The sequence below is a fragment of the Pipistrellus hanaki genome (genome assembly GCF_964339955.1).
Source record: "Pipistrellus hanaki genome assembly, chromosome: 4".
NCBI classification, from domain to species: domain Eukaryota; kingdom Metazoa; phylum Chordata; class Mammalia; order Chiroptera; family Vespertilionidae; genus Pipistrellus; species Pipistrellus hanaki.
This window is the reverse complement of record NC_140506.1, coordinates 91,524,419-91,544,574: the sequence shown is the minus strand read 5'-3', so window position 1 is coordinate 91,544,574 and position 20,156 is coordinate 91,524,419. Positions and strand designations below refer to the sequence as shown.

The window sequence follows — 20,156 nt, the reverse complement described above, 5'->3', positions numbered from 1 at the left end:
CTCGCCCTCGCCTCCTGGGCTCCGTTTCTCCTGCCGTTCTGAGCCAGCGTTTTCCGCAGGGCACCCTTCCTCTCTCCTCCTGTGCTGTCTGACACCGCCTTTCTCTTAATAAATCAGTGTTTTATGTTTTAGTTCTTAGATGTGTTTTATTTTTAATTTTTTTCAAACCATTATTTAAGTTCTTTTAATTTCATGTTCTAGGTTTTAAAGTTTTTCTGATTTCTTAATTTTGCTGTTGTTTTTGTTTTGTTTATTTGTTTTTATGTACTGTATTTTCAGTGTTTTAACCAAACAATTGTGGCTACTCATGGTGAGGAAAGACCGCTGAGTGTGGGTCTTTGCCTTTGGAGGTCACTGCTCCACGTTGATGTTAGGAGGTTGAGAGGTTTGCCTGTAGGTAAGTGGTGGCCAGGGGGAGTGTCCGTGGGGAAGTGGTGGACCACAGGGTGACGAGGAGCTAAGGGAGCTTGGGGGAGTCCCGTTTTGTCGCAGAATTCCCCACAGTGATTACCGGGGCCAAGGAGACCCACAGAAAACCCACAGACACCGGTTTGAGAGTCGCAGGTAGGCCGGGAAACGTGGCCGATGCGGACGGTGGCTGGAAGGAGTGGTTCTGTGCGAGGGGCCTCCTGGCCCTGACCTCCCTGGTCTTCCTGGGATTCCCGCACCGGGTCTCCTGCACCCTCTCACGAGTGCTAGCGCGGGGCCTGGTGGCAGCAGAGCGCCCCTCCCCAAGGACGCGAGTGCCCCTGACGTGCTGAGGGGCAGAGCGCCTGGGAGCCATCACAGGAGCTTTCTGTGTGCGTCCGTGCTGTGAAAGGAAAGGAGTTTTCCTTCTCATTTGGACCCTAAACTGTAGAATCCTAATCCTTTTTTTTAATATATTTTATTAATTTTTTTCAGAGAGGAAGAGAGAGGGATAGAGAGTTAGAAACATCGATGAGAGAGAATCATCGATCAGCTGCCTCTTGCACACCCCTTACTGGGGATTTGCCCACAACCAAGGTACATGCCCTTGACAGGAATCGAACCTGGGACCCTTCAGTCTGCAGGCTGATGCTCTATCCACTGAGCCAAACCGGTTTCGGCCCGAATCCTTTTTGGAATGTATTAACAGGCACATCTAAGGAGGTGGGAAAGCCCTCAAGTAGGGCTGAGGGGCTGTCCTGTGCTCTGTGGGATGTGGAGGGGCTCCCCGGGCTCCACCCGCTCCATGTGAGAGCACTTAACCCCCTCAAGTGTCTCAGGTATCACGGGTGTCCCCTGGGACATGGCCTCCCAGGTCAGAAAGCCCTGCCCCGAGGAGGATTTGGGACTGGTTCCTGGTAGAGAAGTCTCGGGAGCCAGTTAGTAGGTGAAGTTGGAAGTTGCTGTCCCAGGGAGAGGTAGGGTCCTGCCTGGGCCTGGCTGGAAAAGCCGAAGCCGGTTTGGCTCTGCGGACTGAAAGGCAAGGGCATGTATATTGGTTGCGGGCACATCCCCGGTAGGGGGTGTGCAAGAGGCAGCTGGTCGATGTTTCTCTCTCATCGACGATGTTTCTAGCTCTCTATCTCTCTCCCTTCCTCTCTGTAAAAAATCAATAAAAAAAAAATATATTTAAAAAAGAAAAGAAAAGAAAAGAGAGATCTCAGAAGTCTCCAACCGGCTCTGGCTCCCGGTCACAGGCAGTGTAGTGGGTCCCAGCGTTCATCCAGCTTTCTGGAGCGGGCGGGACACCCCTCATCAGTCCCTCCCGGTTAAGGAATTCCCTAGGAAGTGTGCCTCTGGAGAAACCGTGTGCCCTGGCACCGGAGGGCAATGGATGTGCACCGTGAGCCGCCTCTCAGCCGCACCCCCACCCAGGAGCTTCAGCCCTCCTGAGACCATGCCCCTGCTCAGCACCACGAGAGGGGGCGGGCCGAGGGAGCTGCTGCCACAGCCTCAGAGGGGCTCTGGGCACCTGCTTGGTGACTTATCGACAGACGAGTGGGGCTATTTTTATTGTTTGCCCAATGGTTCCGGCAGGAGGACTGCAGGAGAAGAAGTGTTTGTCCCACATCCTACACTGATTCCAGTGGAGTGTGTTCTCTCCAAGAAATCCTTAAGGTTCACAGTCAATTGTAGATGTTAATTACCTGGTCTCTTTCACTCCTGGGACATTTTGGGGGTGTCCCGTCCTGTGGAAATGGAATTTCAGTTTGTCCTTGCGTGGATGTCTGGAGTGGACTGTGGTCCCTTTGAGCTGTGGAGGTTGAGCATCACACTCCCCTGTGTGTCTGTTTGGGAGGCCATGCCAGGCAGAACTGGGGAGGTGTGCACCCCTTCACAGCTCCTGACTAGCCAGGGTGGGAAGCAGGGCACAGGAGTGGGTGGGACCCGGAGTCAGCCAGTTCCAAGCAACAGTGCGAACTGGGTGAGAAGGCCTCCTCTCTGGCCCCGTGAGAGCCCTCCGCCCACCCCGAGCTGCACCTTGTTTCTGACCACCCACCGGCTGCAAAGGGTTGCCTGCCATGTCTGTGTAGCTCCATGTCCATCACATGCGGCTTCATCGGGAGTGTGCGAGCCGAAAGCCCCCACTTAAACCATTCCCATAAGGCGGTGCTGCCTCCGGAAAGCCAGAGGCAGTGGCCAACAAGCCACGTGACCAGGCCACGAGTAATCGGCCCGACGGGAGAGCAGGGGTCCACCTGCCCCTTCCCGTTCGGTGCTGTTTGGTTACGGTCCAGTGGCAACGAGGCCGAGCCAGGGGCCTCATGCGGGGCCCTGGGCGGGGGCCGCACCACAAGCTTCCCCCCTTCCTGTGCTTGGCCCTAGTGTCCACATGACGAGATGTCCGAGTCGGGCCAGTCCTCGGTGGCCGCCACGCCCAGCACCACGGGCACCAAGTCCAACACGCCCACGTCCTCCGTGCCCTCGGCCGCCGTCACGCCCCTCAACGAGAGCCTGCAGGCCCTGGGGGACTACGGCGCCGGCACCAAGAGCAGCAAGCGGGCCCGGGAAAAGCGCAACAGCCGCAACATGGAGGTCCAGGTCACGCAGGAGATGCGGAACGTCAGCATAGGTACCGCACCTGCCAGGCGCGCCTGCCCTCCCCCCCTCCCATCCCTCCAGGGAGATTTCTCTTCCTCCTACACACTGTAGTTTTGGAAGATGTATTAGTCCACTGGGATCGCCATAATAAACACCACAGGATGGGCCTGCTAACCACAGACATTTATTTCTCCAGTTGCGGAGGCCAGAGGTCAGAGAACAGGGTGTGTGCAGGGCTGATTTCCCCTGAGGCCATCTCCTCCGAGTGTGTACATGGTTCTCCCCTATGTGTGTCTTCATCCTAATCTCCTCTTCTTAGAAGAACGTAGTCGGACCCTAGCAGCCCCATCTTACCTTTCTCAACTCTTTAAATACAGTCACTTCTGAGGTTCTGGGGGCTGGGCCTTCAATGTGTGAATTTGGAGGATACAACTCAACTCAGCTTCTAACAGTAGACCACGGCCATCCAGCAGGTGCGTCTAGGGCAGTGGTCGGCAACCTCATTAGTCAACAGAGCCAAGTATCAACAGCACAACGATGGAAATTTCTTTTGAGAGTCAGATTTTTTAACTTAAACTTCTTCTAACGCCACTTCTTCAACACAGACTCGCCCAGGCCGTGGTGTTTTGTGGAGGAGCCACGCTCAAGGGGCCAAAGAGCCGCATGTGGCTCGCGAGCCGCGGTTTGCCGACCACTGGTCTAGGGAAAAGGGGGAGAAAAATCTGGGGCTCTGGATGAGTCGAGGTTGAGTGTCCTGTTCAGATGAGATCGTGGGAAGGAGGCACAGTCCTGGGAAAAGCCCTTTCCTGAGGTATCTCCCTGGCAGGAGCCTAGCAGGGGTCTCTGGACCTGGGGCCAGAGGACGGCCGTGAGCAACGCAGGGAACTCCAGGCACCTCCTGACCCTGTCCCATCTGTCCCCAGGCATGGGCAGCAGTGACGAGTGGTCTGATGTTCAGGACATTATCGACTCCACCCCAGAGCTGGACGTGGGCCGGGAGCCCCGCCTCGACCGCACCGGCAACAGGTACTCGCCGGCCCAGGGCCGGGTCCTCGTCAGCTCAGCCCTCACCTCAGGAGTCGCTGCCCTTGCCGAGGGGCCCCACAGCCTTTCTCACTGCCCGCTGCCCCTACCACGCCTGCCCCTGCACAGACAGCGCTGGCTGTGAGCGCCTGTGCAGGGTGTCACCGTGGCCCATGGATGCTGCCACCTCACTCTGCCGTTCCCTCTGCATTCCTCACAGCCCGACCCAGGGGATTGTCAACAAGGCTTTTGGCATCAACACGGACTCCCTGTACCACGAGCTGTCCACCGCGGGGTCCGAGGTCATCGGGGACGTGGACGAAGGGGCCGACCTGCTAGGTAAACACAGGCTGTCTCGTGACCCTCGGGCCCTGAGCTGTTGTTGGTTTCATTGGTGATGAAAGCCAGTCTCTGTCAGCCGTGAGCTAGGAACTTCTTTCTACAGTAATTCACATATGATTCACACACCTTAAAACTCAGCCGCTGACAGGACAGTTCTCTCCCGGGAAGACGCTCATGCTAACTAGCACCAGGCTGAAGCCCCGGCCCACCCCACAGGCAGTCCGCTCTGAGGACTGTGTGAGGTGCAGGCTGTTGCCAGCTCCTCCCTCCACAGGGAAAATGCCAGGCGGGTCAGTGTGCCCTGCACCCTCAGACCCCGGTCTCCAGCAGAGCTCCCTGCGCCGCGTCTCATGTGGGTGCAGAGCTGGCCGCTCCAATAGACTTGCCCCTGGTCCTCCCTCCCGTCCCAGGGTGGCGGACATCGGGCACGGAGAGCCCCTGGGCGTTGCCAGGCAGCTGCTGGTGCCCACGGACTGCCCATATGCTTCGAAGCCAGGCGGGCGGGAAGTCAGCATCACCTCGGAGTCTCTCAGCGGGGTTCAAACCTGCCCCTGACCGTGTGTTTCTGTGCTCCCCACCCCAACCCCTCAAGACCCCTAACCCCAACCCTCTGTCCAGAGCCCTTGAGAAGCAGCCGTGTCCCCCAAGCCAGGCTGAGGGAAGAGCTCCAGGACCTCAGGGACTGCAGCTCAGCCCTTTCTCCACCGAGCCTCCTGGCAGGGGCTTCGGGACGGAGTGTGGCGTGTTTCCAGGGAGCAGCAGTTCTGAGGGTCCTCTCCTCACACCTAAGTGGCTCATAGGGAGAGGGCTCATGGCAAGTCGGGTGCACCCTGCTCTCCTTCCACCAGTCTTTGAGGGCTGCCTTCCACGTCATGATCCGTATTTCATCATCTGCTCTCATCAAAGGCTTCTTATTGCTTGTCTTTCTGTGGCTGTCACTTCACTGGTTCACACTGACGCCCCATATCGTGTCTGGGCTCCCGTGCTCAACACCTGCCTGTGGTCGGCACGGTCCCAGGGACTCGGCGGCCCTCCCGCTGCACCTGCCGCCAGGCCTGCGCCTGCGTGGGCGAGTCCAGTTGGTGTTAGCGGGTTGTCACTTTCTTCATTTTGGGATAGCCTCTTGATTTTTTATATGTCGATTGTCTTGGGGTAGGGACACCTGTGTGTCAGCCCGCACCACCTTGTGTCTGAAATGCAAGTTTTTTTTAGCTAATTTTTAAATTGTGGAAAAATACACATAAAATTTACCCTCTTGTGCATTTGTGAGTGCATATTGTAAATTATATTCATACTCAGTGATGGAAGACTGAAATCTTTTCGTCTAAGATCAGGAACAATATGTCCACTTTCATCAATATATACCTTTAATGGAATTTTTGTCATAAGCATTGTAAAAATAAATATAAGTATACAAAATTAATATCCAGGAGAATCTAATCGAGGCAATCACCAGTAGTATTTTGATGTCCTTCCACTCTTCTTAACATAATTCAGATAATGGCATACATACTCTGTTTTTAGGCATTCTTTTAATTTTGGAAAACTGGTACGTGCACATTATAATAGTCAGACGACATCAGAAATGACCGTCCCACGCTGCGATGAGTGTGTTCTGTCTGGGCGACACGCTCCCAGGCCCACAGACCACGGGACCTGCGTGGTCCGCTCACATCTCCTTTCTCGGCGGGTGACGTTGCCATTTCCCTGAGCTTCTAAGGGGCTACGCATTTTAACCGTTTGCTGGCGTGGCTGTAAGTCAGCTCTCTGTGGCTCTGCACTTTGCTGTCTGAGACTGCTGCCATGGATGCCTGTGGGCGTGCGTCGTGGCCCACATCTCTGATGCTTTTCTCAGCTCAGACTTGAGGCGTGGGAACCCCAAGGTGAAGGGTGTGGCTACACGTTGCCCTCCCAGAGGCTGCCTCCCTGGGTTTGTACTCTCACCCGTAGGCGAGGGCCGGGCTGTCACCTCGGGTGGGCATTCCGTGGGAGGCCACGTGTCAGAGCCAGAGGCACAGCAGTCAGGCTGTTCCACAGCCACGCACACCGGGTCCCTGGAGTAGCACCTTTCTGCCTGGCAGCCTCAGGAGCTACAGCCCTACAGGCCCGGCGGGGGAGGCCGAGAGCAGGCTGCCTCTCAGGCGAGAGGGCTCCTGTGCTGAGAACTGGCCCCGCACAGCGGGATGCTGTCTTGATCCTTTGGGAATTGATAAATACATAAAGCCTCCTCCCCAGAAAAGCCACAGGCAGGTGTCACTGTGTCAGGGTGTGTGGTTCCAGCGTGGCATTGCCGCTCTGCCACAGGAGCGTGGAGGGGTCTGAGGCAGCGCTGGCCAGGAAGGGGCGGGAGGTAGGGTGTAGGGAGGGCGGAGAAGGGTCCCGCTGCACCTGTACCTATCTCCAGCAGCACCCGCATTTTATGTGTGCAGCCATCGTTAGTCGTATTTTATGCTGAAGAAATGGAGGTTAAGGAGGGTGAGATAAAAGGACAGAGCCAAAACTCGGACCCAAGTCCAACCCAGAATGGAAGCCCTGACTGACCAACCACGATGCTTTTTTTAAAAGAGCTTTATGAGATGGAGTTTCACTCTACGATTCACCCGCTTAGAGTGTACTCAGTGGCTGTGAGCATTGCAGAGCTGTACAGTCGTCAGCCCGTAACTTAGAACATTTCACCCTCCAAGGCGGAGCCTGTTGGCAGTCACTCCCGCCCCTCCCAGCCTGCAGCCCTCGCTCTTCTACTTCCTGGTGACACTTCTGTCTCTTTGGGGCATTTCCCATCCGTTGGTCCTTCCCTTCTGGCGGGCTCCGTTAGCACGGTGCCCTGAGCTCCCCCTGGCAGTGGGAGATCTCAGAGTTCCCTTCCTCTTTACGGCTGCATGGCGCTCAGTTTCTGGATGGGCGTTGGGTCATTTCCGCTTTGGCCTGTCGTCTCTGGTGCTCCTGCTGCACGTTGGGCCCTCATGTCATTTCCGTAGGGTTTTGCCGGAGCTGACCTCCACACTGCCCATGGCTCTGGGTGGCCTGCCCGTCCGTCCGTCCGCGGCCCCGGGCAGAGAGCTCTCCTCCCCGATGGGCCTCTTCACGTGAGCGTTCCCTCCCTCCCTTCCGAGGGGTGTCGGATGCTCGGAGTCCTGTGTGGCCACATCCTGTGGTTGCCATTGCTCCCAGCATCACTCCAAATGTCACCTAAACGCAAAATCTCCATAAACAGTGATGGGAGGAAAAACGGCGAACTATTATAGGAACTGCGCATGAGTGGATTTACCTGAAGGCCACCTTGACTGAATCGGTCATTTAAAACGGGGCTGCCCGGCTGGCGCAGCTCCGGGGTTGAGCGTCGACCTATGAACCGGGAGGTCATGTTTTGATTTGCAGTCACAGCATATGCCCGGTTGTGGGTTTGATCTCCAGTGTGTGGAGCATTTTCCAGTAGGGGGCGTGCAGCAGGCAGCCAATCAATGATTCTCTCTCATCATTGATGTTTCTCTCTCTTCCTCCTCCCTTCGTCTCTGAAATCAATAATACATATATATATATATATATATATATATATATATATATATATATATATATATATATGTTTGTTTTTAATGGGGTCATTAATTCTTGGTCAGATGTGGTAGGTCCCCGGGGCCGTAAGGATGTTTGATGAACCTCCTGGGCTCGGACCCAGCACAGGGGGTTCGGCAGGATCTTTTCAGGAGAAGGTCTGACCACTGCGTCTGATGGGTCTTTGTTCGAGGACTGGAAACCAACACCCTTTTCCCATGTGACAGAGTGCGAGTTGCTGTGCACTCAGCCTTTCCACTCGGATGCTTTATCTTTGGCAGAAGGTGGTTATCTTGGGCATCGCCTGGTTCTGGTTGAAATGGGCCCCTGCTCCTGGGGGGGACAGGCCTTTGGGTGCCGTACCAGGTGAGCACAGTGAGCGTGGGAGTCAGGCCGCCTTGAGTTGGAGAGGGTTGAATGCCGTTGTGACCTTCGGGGGAGCACTGACTCTGGGTGGCCTGCTGTGTCTAACAGGGGCCCTGAGCTTGTGTGCGGCTCAGCCACAGCAAGTGTCAGTGACTGGAGTTTTGGTCCCCTCACCATATTTCTGACGATACCTGTTGCAGGAGTGAGCACCTGACCCTGTTTTCTTTGTAGCTGCTAATCGGGGAAGAAACTGGGGTAGTGGTGGTGTTATAGATTCAATGAAATATAATAACATATGTGTATCTCTTCCTACTTTGCTAAAGGAATTCACAGTCCAAGTGGTGAGAGAGGCATGAAATAGCCAATCCAGGCACTGAGAGTTTGGGGATGTTCCTGCTATACTGTGTGCTGAGAAGTTAAAAAAAAAAAAAATACTTCAGAGAGGAAGAGAGAGGGAAGAGAGAAACATCAATGATGAGAGAGAACCATTGATCAGCTGCCTCCTGTACGCTTTGCACTGGGAATTGAGCCCACAATCTGGGCACGTGCCCTGACTGGGAATTGAACTGTGACCTTCTAGTTTATAGGTCAACTCTCAACCACTGAGCCATACCGGCCTGGTTTGTGATAGTTTTCACAGTGGAAAGATCTTGTCAGTTCAGAAACACATTAATACTCTAAGCAATAAGATAGAGATGATTCTTTTTTTTTTTTTTTTAATTTTCACCCTAGGATATTTTTTCATTGGTTTTTAGGGAGAGTGGAAGAAAGAGGGAAAGGCAGAGAAAAACATCGATATAAGAGAGGTTGCCTCCTGCACAGCCCCGACCAGGGCCCCAAGGCCTGGGAGGAGCCTGCAACCCCAGTACCTGCCTTGGCTGGAATTGAACCCAGGACCCTCCGGTCCGTAGGCCGACTCTCTATCGCCTGAGCTAAACTGGCTTAGAGATGACTCTTAAGGCAGTTGGCATAGTTGATGACAGCATCCCCAAACTCTCAATGCCTGGATTGGCCATTTGGACTGTGAATTCCTTTGGCAAAGAAGGAAGAGGTACACACATTATTATATTTCATTGAATCTATAACATCACAAGTAATATACTATTATTTTAGAAATCCCCCAGAAAGGAAACAATTGCTGCAAATTTAACTCTAACATCCATCAATTGTAAGACCCATTTATAATTTCAGAAGTGTTAAGGCATGAGAATGTGCAGCATAGAACTGACATAACTGGGGAGTAAGGGAATTAATACGTACTCCGTTTAGCAGGTGCCAGCTGCTCTGCCAGGGACTTGCACAACAAGCCTGCGCTCAGGAGATTCTGTCTCCATTTCACAAACGAGGAAACAGAACTCAGTCTCAATAACCCGCCCTGCATCGCTTAGAGTTTGAAGCTCTGGACACACTGACCTGACTTTCGTTCCCCTCTGCCTCACTGGCGTCCGGCCGTACTGCTTAGTAATGAGACCTAGAAAATGTTTATCGCCCTGGCTGGTGTGGCTGGGTTGGACCATCATCCCATGCACTGAGTAGTTGCAGGTTCGATCCCCAGTCGGGCATGTATAGGAAGCAGTCAGTTGACATTTTTCTCTCACATCCATGTTTCTCTCTCTCTCTTTCTCTCATCTTTCCTTTCCCCTCTCTCTAAAATAAAAATAAAAAATGTATCCTCAGGTGAGGATTAAAAAAAGTAAAATGTCTATAAGTAACCATGAGAAATAGTAAAACCTTTGTAAAGAGAGTTAGAAAATAGAATTGAAGAACATAAAGGAGGCCCCATGTAAATAGATGATTTCTTCCTACACAGTGGGCCTCTGTTCTGGTCATCCCTTAATTCAGTGGTTCTCAACGCACAGGTAGAGCCTAAGACCATTGGAAAACACAGCTATTTACATTATTATTCATTACAGTAGCAAAATTACAGTTATGAAGTAGCAATGAAAATAATGTTATGGTTGGGGTCACCACAACATGAGGAACTGTGTTAAAGGGTCTCGGCATTAGGAAGGTTGAGAACCACTGCCTTACTTGATACTGTGCCCTTCCTGCAAGATCTAGGCTGGCCAGGGCACCCTGCAAAGCCAGGTGCCTGCGGCTCACTCGCTCCAGAGAGCTTGCTCACTCTGAAGGACGCCTTTGTGGCACCCCACCCACTAGCAACCACATACATACATACCCAACCACACTCATCCACACATGCACAACTCCCCCAGGCACACAATATCCCCATGCAACCACACACACAGCCACGCACACTCATACAGCCATTTACACACACACTCTTATCTCTCTGTCTGCAGAGGGCTGGCCCGTCTGCTGGGTGGGCAATGGAACTAGAGGGGTGAGCAGGCTTTGGATTCCCACACCTTCCCCTCACCCCACCCCGGGGTTCCAGGTGCCCTGTGCCCCCTGGGGACCGAGATGTTCTGTTCTGGCCTCCCTTTTCCTTCAGGGTTTCTGCCCCCAATGGGATTTGTCACCACAGGCCTGGTGACATCTGCTTGCATTCTTTTATGCTTTTCAACGTGGAAATGGCTGATCATTGTTGCTTTTTCTTTAATAAGAATTTATTTTGTTGGTTCCAGTCACCAATTGACCTTTGTCACTTACTTTCCCTGCCATTTTGTGCTTCGCTGGACATGGCCCCAGGGGAGTTCTCAGGTGTGTATCTCTCCTGTGTGTCTGTCTGTAGTCCCCTCTGCCCCTCAGTGGAGTCCAGGTGGAGTGGGTGGCGCCCCAGGGACACTCCCCGCTGCTGTCGCACTGCAGCCACCACTGCAGCCACCACTGGCGGGCAGCCCGACTGCTCCAGGCCACTAAGCACACGTGCTTTTGCTCAGCAGCCTGCAGCCGCTTGGAAGCTTATGTTGGTTTGCTCCCTAGCCCACTGATGGTGACCTTGACTTCTGAGGGAGAAGCTGTGCCCTGACCTGTCTTTTCTTTCTTATTTTTAAAATATATATATATTTTATTGCTTTTTTTTTTACAGAGAGGAAGGGAGAGGGATAGAGAGTTAGAAATATTGATGAGAGAGAAACATCGATCAGCTGCCTCCTGCACACCTCCTACTGGGGATGTGCCCGCAACCAAGGTACATGCCCTTGACTGGAATCGAACCTGGGACCTTTCAGTCCGCAGGCCGACGCTCTACCCGCTGAGCCAAACCGGTTGGGGCTTGACCTATCTTTTCAAAAGTCAAGAATCCCCCACGGTCATTTGTTAAGGTTCTACAGAGCATTAGGAGCACAGGGCGGTTACCCGGACAAGGCCTCAGGCTCAGGTCTGTGTGTCTCTGTCAGGTGCATCCAGGAGCCAGGGACCCGGTGAGGCCTCCACCAAGCGCAGCTCAGGGTCCTCTCCCCGGGTGGCAGGCGGACTGAGACCCTGCTCCCTGGCTTCCAGCGGGAGGTCGTGAGGCCCCCGCCTCCCAAGTGCAGCCTCTGCAGTGTGCAAAGGCACGAGGGTCCCGGGCACAGTCTCCTTCCTGCAGAGACTTCTTCCGTCAAGTGACTTACCCGCCCCTCACCACCCAGGCTGTGGTGTAAGCTGTCAGTGCATTGCCTTACCTTCCACCTCCCAGCAAGTGCTCTCTGCAACCCACAGATAAACTTCCCATCCTGCTCCCCTGTCTCTCCCAGGCAGCGAGAAGCAGCCTGCAACACCGCCCCCTGCTGTCCACACGGGCTTAATGCGCTTGTTTTCTCTCCCTTCCTCTCTCCTGGTCCTTCCTCCCGCCCTGGTTGCCCATCTGCTGTGGGACTGGGACGCTCCCATAGTGCGCGATGATTTTTTTGGTAAGGCCAAGGCCCCCGTCAGTGTGTGTCCTCTCATTGCGGGCTTCCTTTGTCCACCCGTCACCTCCTCATGCTTCATGAGCCGTCTGCTTTGTTCTGCATGGTGAGGCCGAGGTGGGGTCAGCAGGGACTTCCGGGGCAGAGATGAGGAGTGGGGCCTCTGCCCTGACACCCCTTCAGAGCAGACCCTTGGCTGGCTGAAGAGGGCAGACCCAGCCTCGGTAAGTTCAGGGGAGGCTGGCCCCAGGGAGCCTGTCGGTGAGCCTGCCTGCTGCCTGCCGTGTCCCAGCCTGGGAGAAGGCAGGCCCCAGGCGAGGGGAGGATGTGTGAATGGAGACAGAACCCTAAGTGAGCACACTGTGCCTGTGGATCTTGTCTCATGTCTGCATTAGATCGCGGAGGGAGTGAAAATAGAAGGAACAGACCTGGGTTCGGGGGCTGACTCAAAGGGTTAGACTCAGTACTTGGGGGGATTTTGTGACATGTCTGCGGAGGCCTCAGTCTCTGGGGTCCACCGGGGCCTGGTCACAGAGCAGCCAGGTCAGCCCCTCTGGGCACTGGCCCCAGGCAGCGCTGTCCTCACTTCCAGCCCCTCTTTCGCCCCCTGCTGACCCCACTGCCTTGGGCCAGGTCCCTTCAGTCCTGCTCCTCGTCCTGGTGGAGGGCTGCGCCTGCCATGGGCCATCCCATCTCCTCCGCGAGGTGTTCTCTGTATCTGTGTCGTCTTCTGTGTCCTGTCCCTCGGGGGGAGGGGGAGAGGAAAGAGCTCTGAAAGGGGTCAGTGTCATGATGGGCTGGGAAGCCACAGGATGGGGGGTAAAAGGGGTGATTCTGGGATGGGGGGCACTGAGACAGGGGTGGATGCACAGAGCCAGTTGAGTCAGCTCAGGCCGGTGCCATCTGGGCCCTGGTGGTACTTGATGTTGGTAGAAAGCTGTAGGAACCCGACCCTTCAGAATGTGAGCCCAGGGCTGCTGCGTCCGTCAAGGCCACGGAGACTGCCCGGTGCCTCTCAGACCATCCGGGACCCCTTGGGGCTGTCACACGGCAGGCTCATCCCTGTGACTTCCCGGGTGGAGCGCCCGCCTGAAGGCCAGCAGAGGCCTCCCCGGGTCCACTGGCCTCCCTTTGCAGCCCATCTTCCTGCAGGCCACGCCCCTAGTCCCGATGCCCATCTCCCTGCAGACCACGCCCCTAGTCCCGATGCCCATCTCCCTGCCGGCCACGCCCCTAGTCCCGATGCCCATCTCCCTGCTGGCCACGCCCCTAGTCCCGATGCCCATCTCCCTGCTGGCCACGCCCCTAGTCCTGATGCCCATCTCCCTGCAGGCCACGCCCCTAGTCCCGATGCCCATCTCCCTGCTGGCCATGCCCCTAGTCCTGATGCCCTCTTCCTGAAGGCCACGCCCCTAGTCCCGATGCCCTCTTACCAGCCCCCTCAGTGGGCTGCTTCCTGGGGATGTGTGTTACTCTGACGCAGGTGATGGCATCGGTCTGGCTTTGCCAAGTGCAAAACCTCGGCACCTTTTGTTTCAGGAATGGGCAAGGAAGTGGGGAATTTGCTGCTGGAGAACTCACAGCTTCTAGAAACCAAGTAAGAACTTGTCTTCGCCTCTGGTGCTGGGATAGCCCTCCCCAGGCCTCCCTGTGGCAGCCATGTCAGCCCGGCCCCAGGGCAGCCCCCAAGGAGGGCCTGGACCCACAGGGCTGAGCTCGCCCTCCGGGGAGTGGCCGCTGCCTTTCGTGGGCATGTGGTGGCCACCGTGGCCACATCTGGACCGGGATGTGCCTCAGACACACACGTGCGGGCAGCCCCTCTGCGGCCCTCACGTAACGTCCACGCTGGTTCTCACGCGGCTTCGCCTCTCTGCCTCCCCAAAGAAACGCTCTGAACGTGGTGAAGAACGACCTCATCGCCAAGGTGGACCAGCTGTCTGGGGAGCAGGAGGTGCTGAAGGGCGACTTGGAAGCTGCCCGGCAAGCCAAACTGCGGCTGGAGAGCCGGATCAAGGACCTGGAGGAGGAGCTGAGGCGGTGAGCGGGGCTGTGGGTGTGGGTCCCAGCAGGGACAGGGGCTGAGAGCCTGGAGGGCAGAGTGAGGTCCCTGCTGGGCCTCTCTTCCACCTGTCTTCCTTTCTGCCAGCTACACCCCGTGGTCATTCCTTCCCAAAGTGGCTCATTTGCATGCTCACCTCTCAGCCTCTCCGCCTACTAGCTACTAGGTTGTCTGCCAGCCCCACCCCATCTCCTTCCTCCATTTCCTCCCTCACACCCTCATCTCCTTCCTCGTTGCAGTCCCACAGGAGGGCTGGTGCTCCTGTCTGGGATGCCCTTTCCTAGTGGCCTGAGCTGAGCCTTCCTGCTGCTCTCATGCATCACATTCATGCAGGAGGGAGGAGGGAGGATTGGGAGCTGCTGTCCTCCACACTCTGTGCTCCCCGTGGCTCCCAGTTCCTGGGCAGCCAGGGTTCAGCCAAGCAGCCCCACTGAGCGCTGGGGTTTCCTCCCAGCAGTCAGCACTTCCCTGGAGCCTTTCTCCTTTAGCCAGAGCCTCCCCCGTCCTCCCAGACAGGTGATGGGAAAGGGGATGTGCAAGGGGCCTCAGGCTGGCGGCCCCTGTGCCAGCCGGTGTGTGGGAGTGGGCGCCACATCCACTCCGGGCTGCCTGAAGCCAGCGCCGCTGTGCCTGGAACGATAGCTGGGTCTGTCTGCCCATCGTCCTTGATTGCTGAGGGGAGGGCGTGTGCCGGGCTGGAGCAGCAAGGGCAGGTGTGTGAGCGTCAGGGCACCGGCAGGCATGCTGGGGGCTAGGACCGGAGGGGGAGTCCTGAGTCTGCTTGAGGGGGCCCGTGTCTGGCCTGGTGCCCAGTGGCCCTCACCGTCCTGGCTCCCCTCTCATCCTGCAGAGTGAAGTCCGAGGCCATCACTGCCCGCCGTGAGCCCAGAGAAGAGGGGGAGGATGGAAGTAGCTATCTCTGTACAGAATTGGTATATTCCACTGTTAACGTGCGGGGCCGGGGGGGCAGCGGGCGGGCTACCAGGGAGGCGCTCCTCCTGGGCCTCTGGGCCCCCCACCCTCACCCCCCCAGCAGCATCCCCACCCCCACCCCGGGTGTCATAGTCAGACGGGACCCCCCAGCTTCCCATCCTCGTGCATGCGTTTAACCCTCACCCAAGGATGCTTCTTACCCGTTGGTTTCAGAGAGTGGGAGGGAGGGGGAGAAACAGAGAGAGGAACATTGATTAGTTGTCTTCTGAATGTGCCCCGACCAGGCCCGGGGATCAAGCCTGCAACCGAGGTACTTGGCTTTTCTCCGGAATCGAACCTGGGACTCTTCAGTCCCAGGGCAGACGCTCCAACACCGAGCCAAACCGCCTGGGACCTAGTGGCTGCATTTTACACAGGCACCAGCAGGGTCTCCCTGCCTGCGCAGCACAGCCACTGCCCCATCCACTCCGACTGGTAGAGCCAGGCTTCGGAATAGCATCGGTCACCACTGTTTGCGTAGCTCAGTGGCTGGGAGGCCCTCTGCCAAGTATCTGTCCCGTCTCCTCCCCAAGCGGCACTGAACGTTCTGAGGACCGTCGGCCCCGCTGCTACCTGGAGGGGGCAGTCACGGGCCTTCGGCCCGGGCAGATTTTGGACCTCGCCCTCATTAGCGGTTCTTTTCCTGGTCATGTGACTCTCCCATCAGGAGGCAGGTCACAGCGGGCACTCAGGAACAGTAGCCATTCCTATGCACCCTCACGCCAAGCACTCTAGCACAGAAACAGCTGCAGGGAGATTTCCACACGCTGGTGGAGGTGCGTGCCCTCACCTGGAAGCTCCCCTCGGGGCCCCCTCTCCCCTGCACAAGCCGGCAGCTCCCAGGCCTCAGTTTCACAGAGCAGTCTTCATCCTGTCACAGAATTTGCCAACAGCAGACCCCTCACAGATCCACCAGAACTTCCGCTGTGTGGCCTGGCCGGCGTGGCTCCGTGGTTGAGTGTTGACCCATGAGCCGGGAGGTCACGTTCTTTTCCTGGTCGGGGCACAAGCCTGGGTTGCAGGTTCGATTCCCCAACAGGGAGCGTGCAGGAGGCAGCCGATCTATTATTCTCTCTCATTGATGTTTCCATCTCTCTTTCCATATCCCTTCCTCTCTGTCTAAAATCAATAAAAACATACTTTAAAAATAAAATAACATAAAAATAAAAAAAAGCAAAAAACCTTCCAGTGTTCAGCTTGGATGTGGTGGCTCAGGCCCGCTCACCTCCCTCGCACCCCTTCCTGCGGCTTCACCTTGGGCCAGTCCCCCCAAAAGTGTCGACTGATCGCCATGGTGCCCAGGCTCACCGGGAGTCACTGTGTGCCCTCAGTGTGTCCTGTCCCCCTGCCCACACCCAGAGGCCAGCCACGAGGTGTCTCGGTGTGGCCGGGCCTCGGAGGGCACTGGGCTGGCCTGGCAGGCGGTCCTCCGCGGGCTGACCGTCAGCGCCCTTTCCCCGCAGGACAAGATCCCCATGGCGCAGCGCCGCCGCTTCACGCGGGTGGAGATGGCCCGGGTGCTGATGGAGCGCAACCAGTACAAGGAGCGGCTGATGGAGCTGCAGGAGGCGGTGCGGTGGACCGAGATGATCAGGTGGGTCCCTCCACGACGTCCTCACCACCACCTTCCTCTCCTCCAGGAAGTGTGAGGGGGCTCCCGTGTGGGGGCCTGTAGGGGCCAGGAGAGCTGAGCCTCCCCTGCTGCCCTGGCCGGGCCAGAGCTGGGCTAGAGCTGGCTGGGACGTGCTGGGGCCCCTCTGGGAATTCTGAGCACCCTGCCCAGGAGGCCCTCTGCTCTGCTGCTCCATCCCGGTGTGTCCAGGATGAGGGTCTCCTGTGAGGGAGGCAAGAGGGAGCCCAGGAAGAGGGGTCTGGTCGGACTTGGTGGGGCCGGGCCTGGCCGTGGGCATGGGTGGGCAGGGTGCGGGGTGACAGGCCAGGCAGTGGCTTAGCTGGGCCCCTTCCCTGCCTCCCGTGTAGAGCATCCCGAGAGCACCCGTCGGTCCAGGAGAAGAAGAAGTCCACCATCTGGCAGTTGTGAGTTGGGGCGCTGGGCTGGGGGGGGGGGCCTACCCCAGGCCCACCGCTCACGTCCCACGCTCTGCTGGCAGCTTCAGCCGCCTCTTCAGCTCCTCGTCCAGCCCCCCTCCGGCCAAGCGGTCCTACCCCTCCGTGAACATCCATTACAAGTCACCCACCACCGCGGGCTTCAGCCAGCGCCGCAGCCACGCCCTGTGCCAGATCTCCGCCGGCAACCGGCCCCTGGAGTTCTTCCCTGATGAGTGAGTGTCCCCTCCTCCCCGCACCTCCCACAATGCACCGGGGGAGGCCTGTGGCCGGACATGCCGAGCGGGACCTGCCTCACCTGGGTGCTCTGGGCTGTGCTGGGGGGTGGAGGCCATGGTGGGAAGGACACTGGCCAGGGCATCAGGCATCATGATGTTTTCATGAACACACCGTGCGCGGCCCCCCGCCCCCCAGTGGGAGCATGGCTGACTCTTTCACGCCCCACAGTCCCTGTCGCTAGCCCCAGCCAGCTGCACCCCTCTTGGCGGTCTCACTGCAGCTCTGGTCCTGCATGCCTGAGCCCCCAGGGTTCTTGGAGCGGCAGGAAATTTTCCCACAGGGTTGTGTCTTCCTGGGAATTAAGTTCCTCTGTAACTTGGCTTTTCCCTTGTTTAGAAGTCAGGAAGCCCAGGGCTCCAGGGCAGAAATGGGGAATTCTGGGCCTGTGTCAGAGCAGTGGAAGGCCCAGGGGGGTGGGAGGCTGTGCTGTAGGTCCCTGCAGTGGGCCCTTAGCGACAGGGACAGCAGGACGGGAACCTGAATGGCAGGTGCTGGGGCAGGTCTCCAGCCCAGGGCTCTGAGCCCTCCTCTGCTTCTCCGGGCGCCCAGCTGGCGCTGCAGAGCCGTGTCCTAGCACCAGACAGGGTCGGGGGAGAGCTCCCTGAGGCCAGGCCGGGGGACTGGGTCACCAAAGCCTGAGGACTGCCCTTCGCTCCTCTTGCCCAGCGACTGCACCTCCTCTGCCCGGCGGGAGCAGAAGCGCGAGCAGTACCGCCAGGTGCGCGAGCACGTGCGCAACGACGACGGGCGGCTGCAGGCCTGCGGCTGGAGCCTGCCGGCCAAGTACAAGCAGGTGCTGCGGGCACAGGGGCGCGGGGTGCGGGCACAGGGAGCACAGGGCGCGGGGGCACAGGGCGCGGGCACGGGGGGCACGGCGCGGGCACAGGGGCACAGGGCGCGGGGGCACAGGGAGCACAGGGCGCGGGCACGGGGGCACAGGGCGCGGGCACAGGGGCACGGGCTAAGGGGCCCATGGCGTGGGCACAGGGCGCGGGGGCACAGGGCGCGGGCACGGGGGGCACGGCGCGGGCACAGGGGCACAGGGCTAAGGGGCCCATGGCGTGGGCACAGGGGCACGGGCTAAGGGGCCCATGGCGTGGGCACAGGGCGCGGGGGCACAGGGCGCGGGCACGGGCGGGAGTAGCAGGGCAGGTCCAAGGCCTCAGCCCAACTTCTATGGACACGCCTGAGCTGCCCCAGGCCCCGCACCCACGGCCTCTCTGCCTGTGGTTGCAGCTGAGTCCCAATGGGGGCCAGGAGGACACGCGGATGAAGAACGTGCCTGTGCCGGTGTACTGCCGCCCTCTGGTGGAGAAGGATCCCACCATGAAGGTGAGCCCTGCTCTGAGGGAGGGGGCGGGGCGGGGAGATGCTCCCACCCGAGCTGAATCCCAGCGGGGGAAGCTGGGGAAGACCCCGTCTGCGGCTGCAGCCTGACCCCCTGTTCCCCCAGCTGTGGTGCGCTGCGGGGGTCAACCTGAGCGGCTGGAAACCCAGTGAGGACCACGCTGGGAATGGAGTCAAGCTGGAGCCAGGCTCTGACCCTCTGACCTGCAACCGGGAAGCGGAAGGAGAAGCCAAGAGCAACCACACGTCGCCAGAGAAGAAAAAGGTCGGAGTGGCAGGAGGGGAAGGGCTGCCTTGCTTGTCCTTAATAAGCAGGAGAGCCAGGACAGGGCCCACCACTGGACTGGGCTGAGGTTCCCTTCCCCTCCCCAGGCAGGCCGGGGCTAAGCTGCACCCAGCACCTGGGAGCCAGGAGCTGTGGTGGTTGGAGATCAGAGGCTCAAGGCTCAGCAGGCAGTAGGGCTGAAGGAGTCAGGTTCCCCCAGGATCACTTTTTTTTTTTTTTTTTAAATATATTTTATTGATTTTTTACAGAGAGGAAGGGAGAGCGGTAGAAAGTTAGAAACATCGATGAGAGAGTAACATTGATCAGCTGCCTCCTGCACACCCCCCCTCTGGGGATGTGCCACAACCAAGGTACATGCCCTTGACCGGAATCAAACCTGGGACCTTTCAGTCCGCAGACCGACGCTCTGTCCAGTGAGCCAAACCGGTTTCGGCGACCGCCTTCTTATAAGAAACGAAAGTCACTGTCTGCAGAGGAGCGGTGGAGGAGGCTGAGCAAAGAGGGTGGCAGACAGTCCTTCCCCTTGGGGTCCCTGGCTTCCTTTTGTGTTCTGGCATGACTAATGGCCGGGCTCGTGGTCTGTGGAATGAGATCCATGTGCCTCCAATGCAGATAGGAAGTGCAGTTCTGAGTGCTCTCCCCCCTGGCTAAGGGACAGGACAGCCGCATCCCCTAAGGCCATGGTCAGGGCTAGATCCGAAAGATTCCAGGAGGCCCCATGACCCCAGGTGGCTGGTGGCGTCACCCACCCTTGGCCACCAACACCGTCCTGGTCGCCTGTACTCTGACAGGCAAAGGAGCTCCATGAGACAGACGCCACCTCCAGCCGCGTGTGGATCCTCACCAGCACCCTGACCACCAGCAAGGTGGTGATCATAGACGCCAACCAGCCGGGCACCGTGGTGGACCAGTTCACCGTCTGCAACGCCCACGTCCTGTGCATCTCCAGCATCCCCGGTGAGCGCCGCCCGCAGAGCCGGTGCCAGGCGGGAGGGCTGTGCCGCTCGGAGGGCGAGGGTGTGGAGGAAGGAGACGTGCGGGGAGCACTGGCCTCGGGGAC

General features: G+C 57.8%; 1 protein-coding gene across 10 annotated transcripts in view; it reads left to right on the top strand.

Annotated features, from left to right (window-relative positions):
* The window catches only part of MAPK8IP3 (mitogen-activated protein kinase 8 interacting protein 3), a 50,927-nt gene that overhangs the window by 26,170 nt on the left and 4,601 nt on the right, over positions 1-20,156 (top strand). For 8 of the 10 annotated variants that reach the window (XM_084882563.1, XM_084882558.1, XM_084882562.1 and 5 more), the window contains 13 exons: positions 2,794-3,040; positions 3,933-4,035; positions 4,253-4,371; positions 13,626-13,683; positions 13,971-14,123; positions 14,996-15,077; positions 16,581-16,711; positions 17,098-17,154; positions 17,229-17,399; positions 18,130-18,256; positions 18,700-18,795; positions 18,917-19,075; positions 19,888-20,053. In XM_084882563.1, the coding sequence (XP_084738689.1) occupies positions 2,794-3,040; positions 3,933-4,035; positions 4,253-4,371; positions 13,626-13,683; positions 13,971-14,123; positions 14,996-15,077; positions 16,581-16,711; positions 17,098-17,154; positions 17,229-17,399; positions 18,130-18,256; positions 18,700-18,795; positions 18,917-19,075; positions 19,888-20,053 (1,669 nt within the window). Of the gene's footprint in view, positions 1-273; positions 398-2,793; positions 3,041-3,932; positions 4,036-4,252; positions 4,372-13,625; positions 13,684-13,970; positions 14,124-14,995; positions 15,078-16,580; positions 16,712-17,097; positions 17,155-17,228; positions 17,400-18,129; positions 18,257-18,699; positions 18,796-18,916; positions 19,076-19,887; positions 20,054-20,156 lie in introns of those variants that run through there. The other 2 variants (XM_084882555.1, XM_084882559.1) reach the window with 2 other exon arrangements.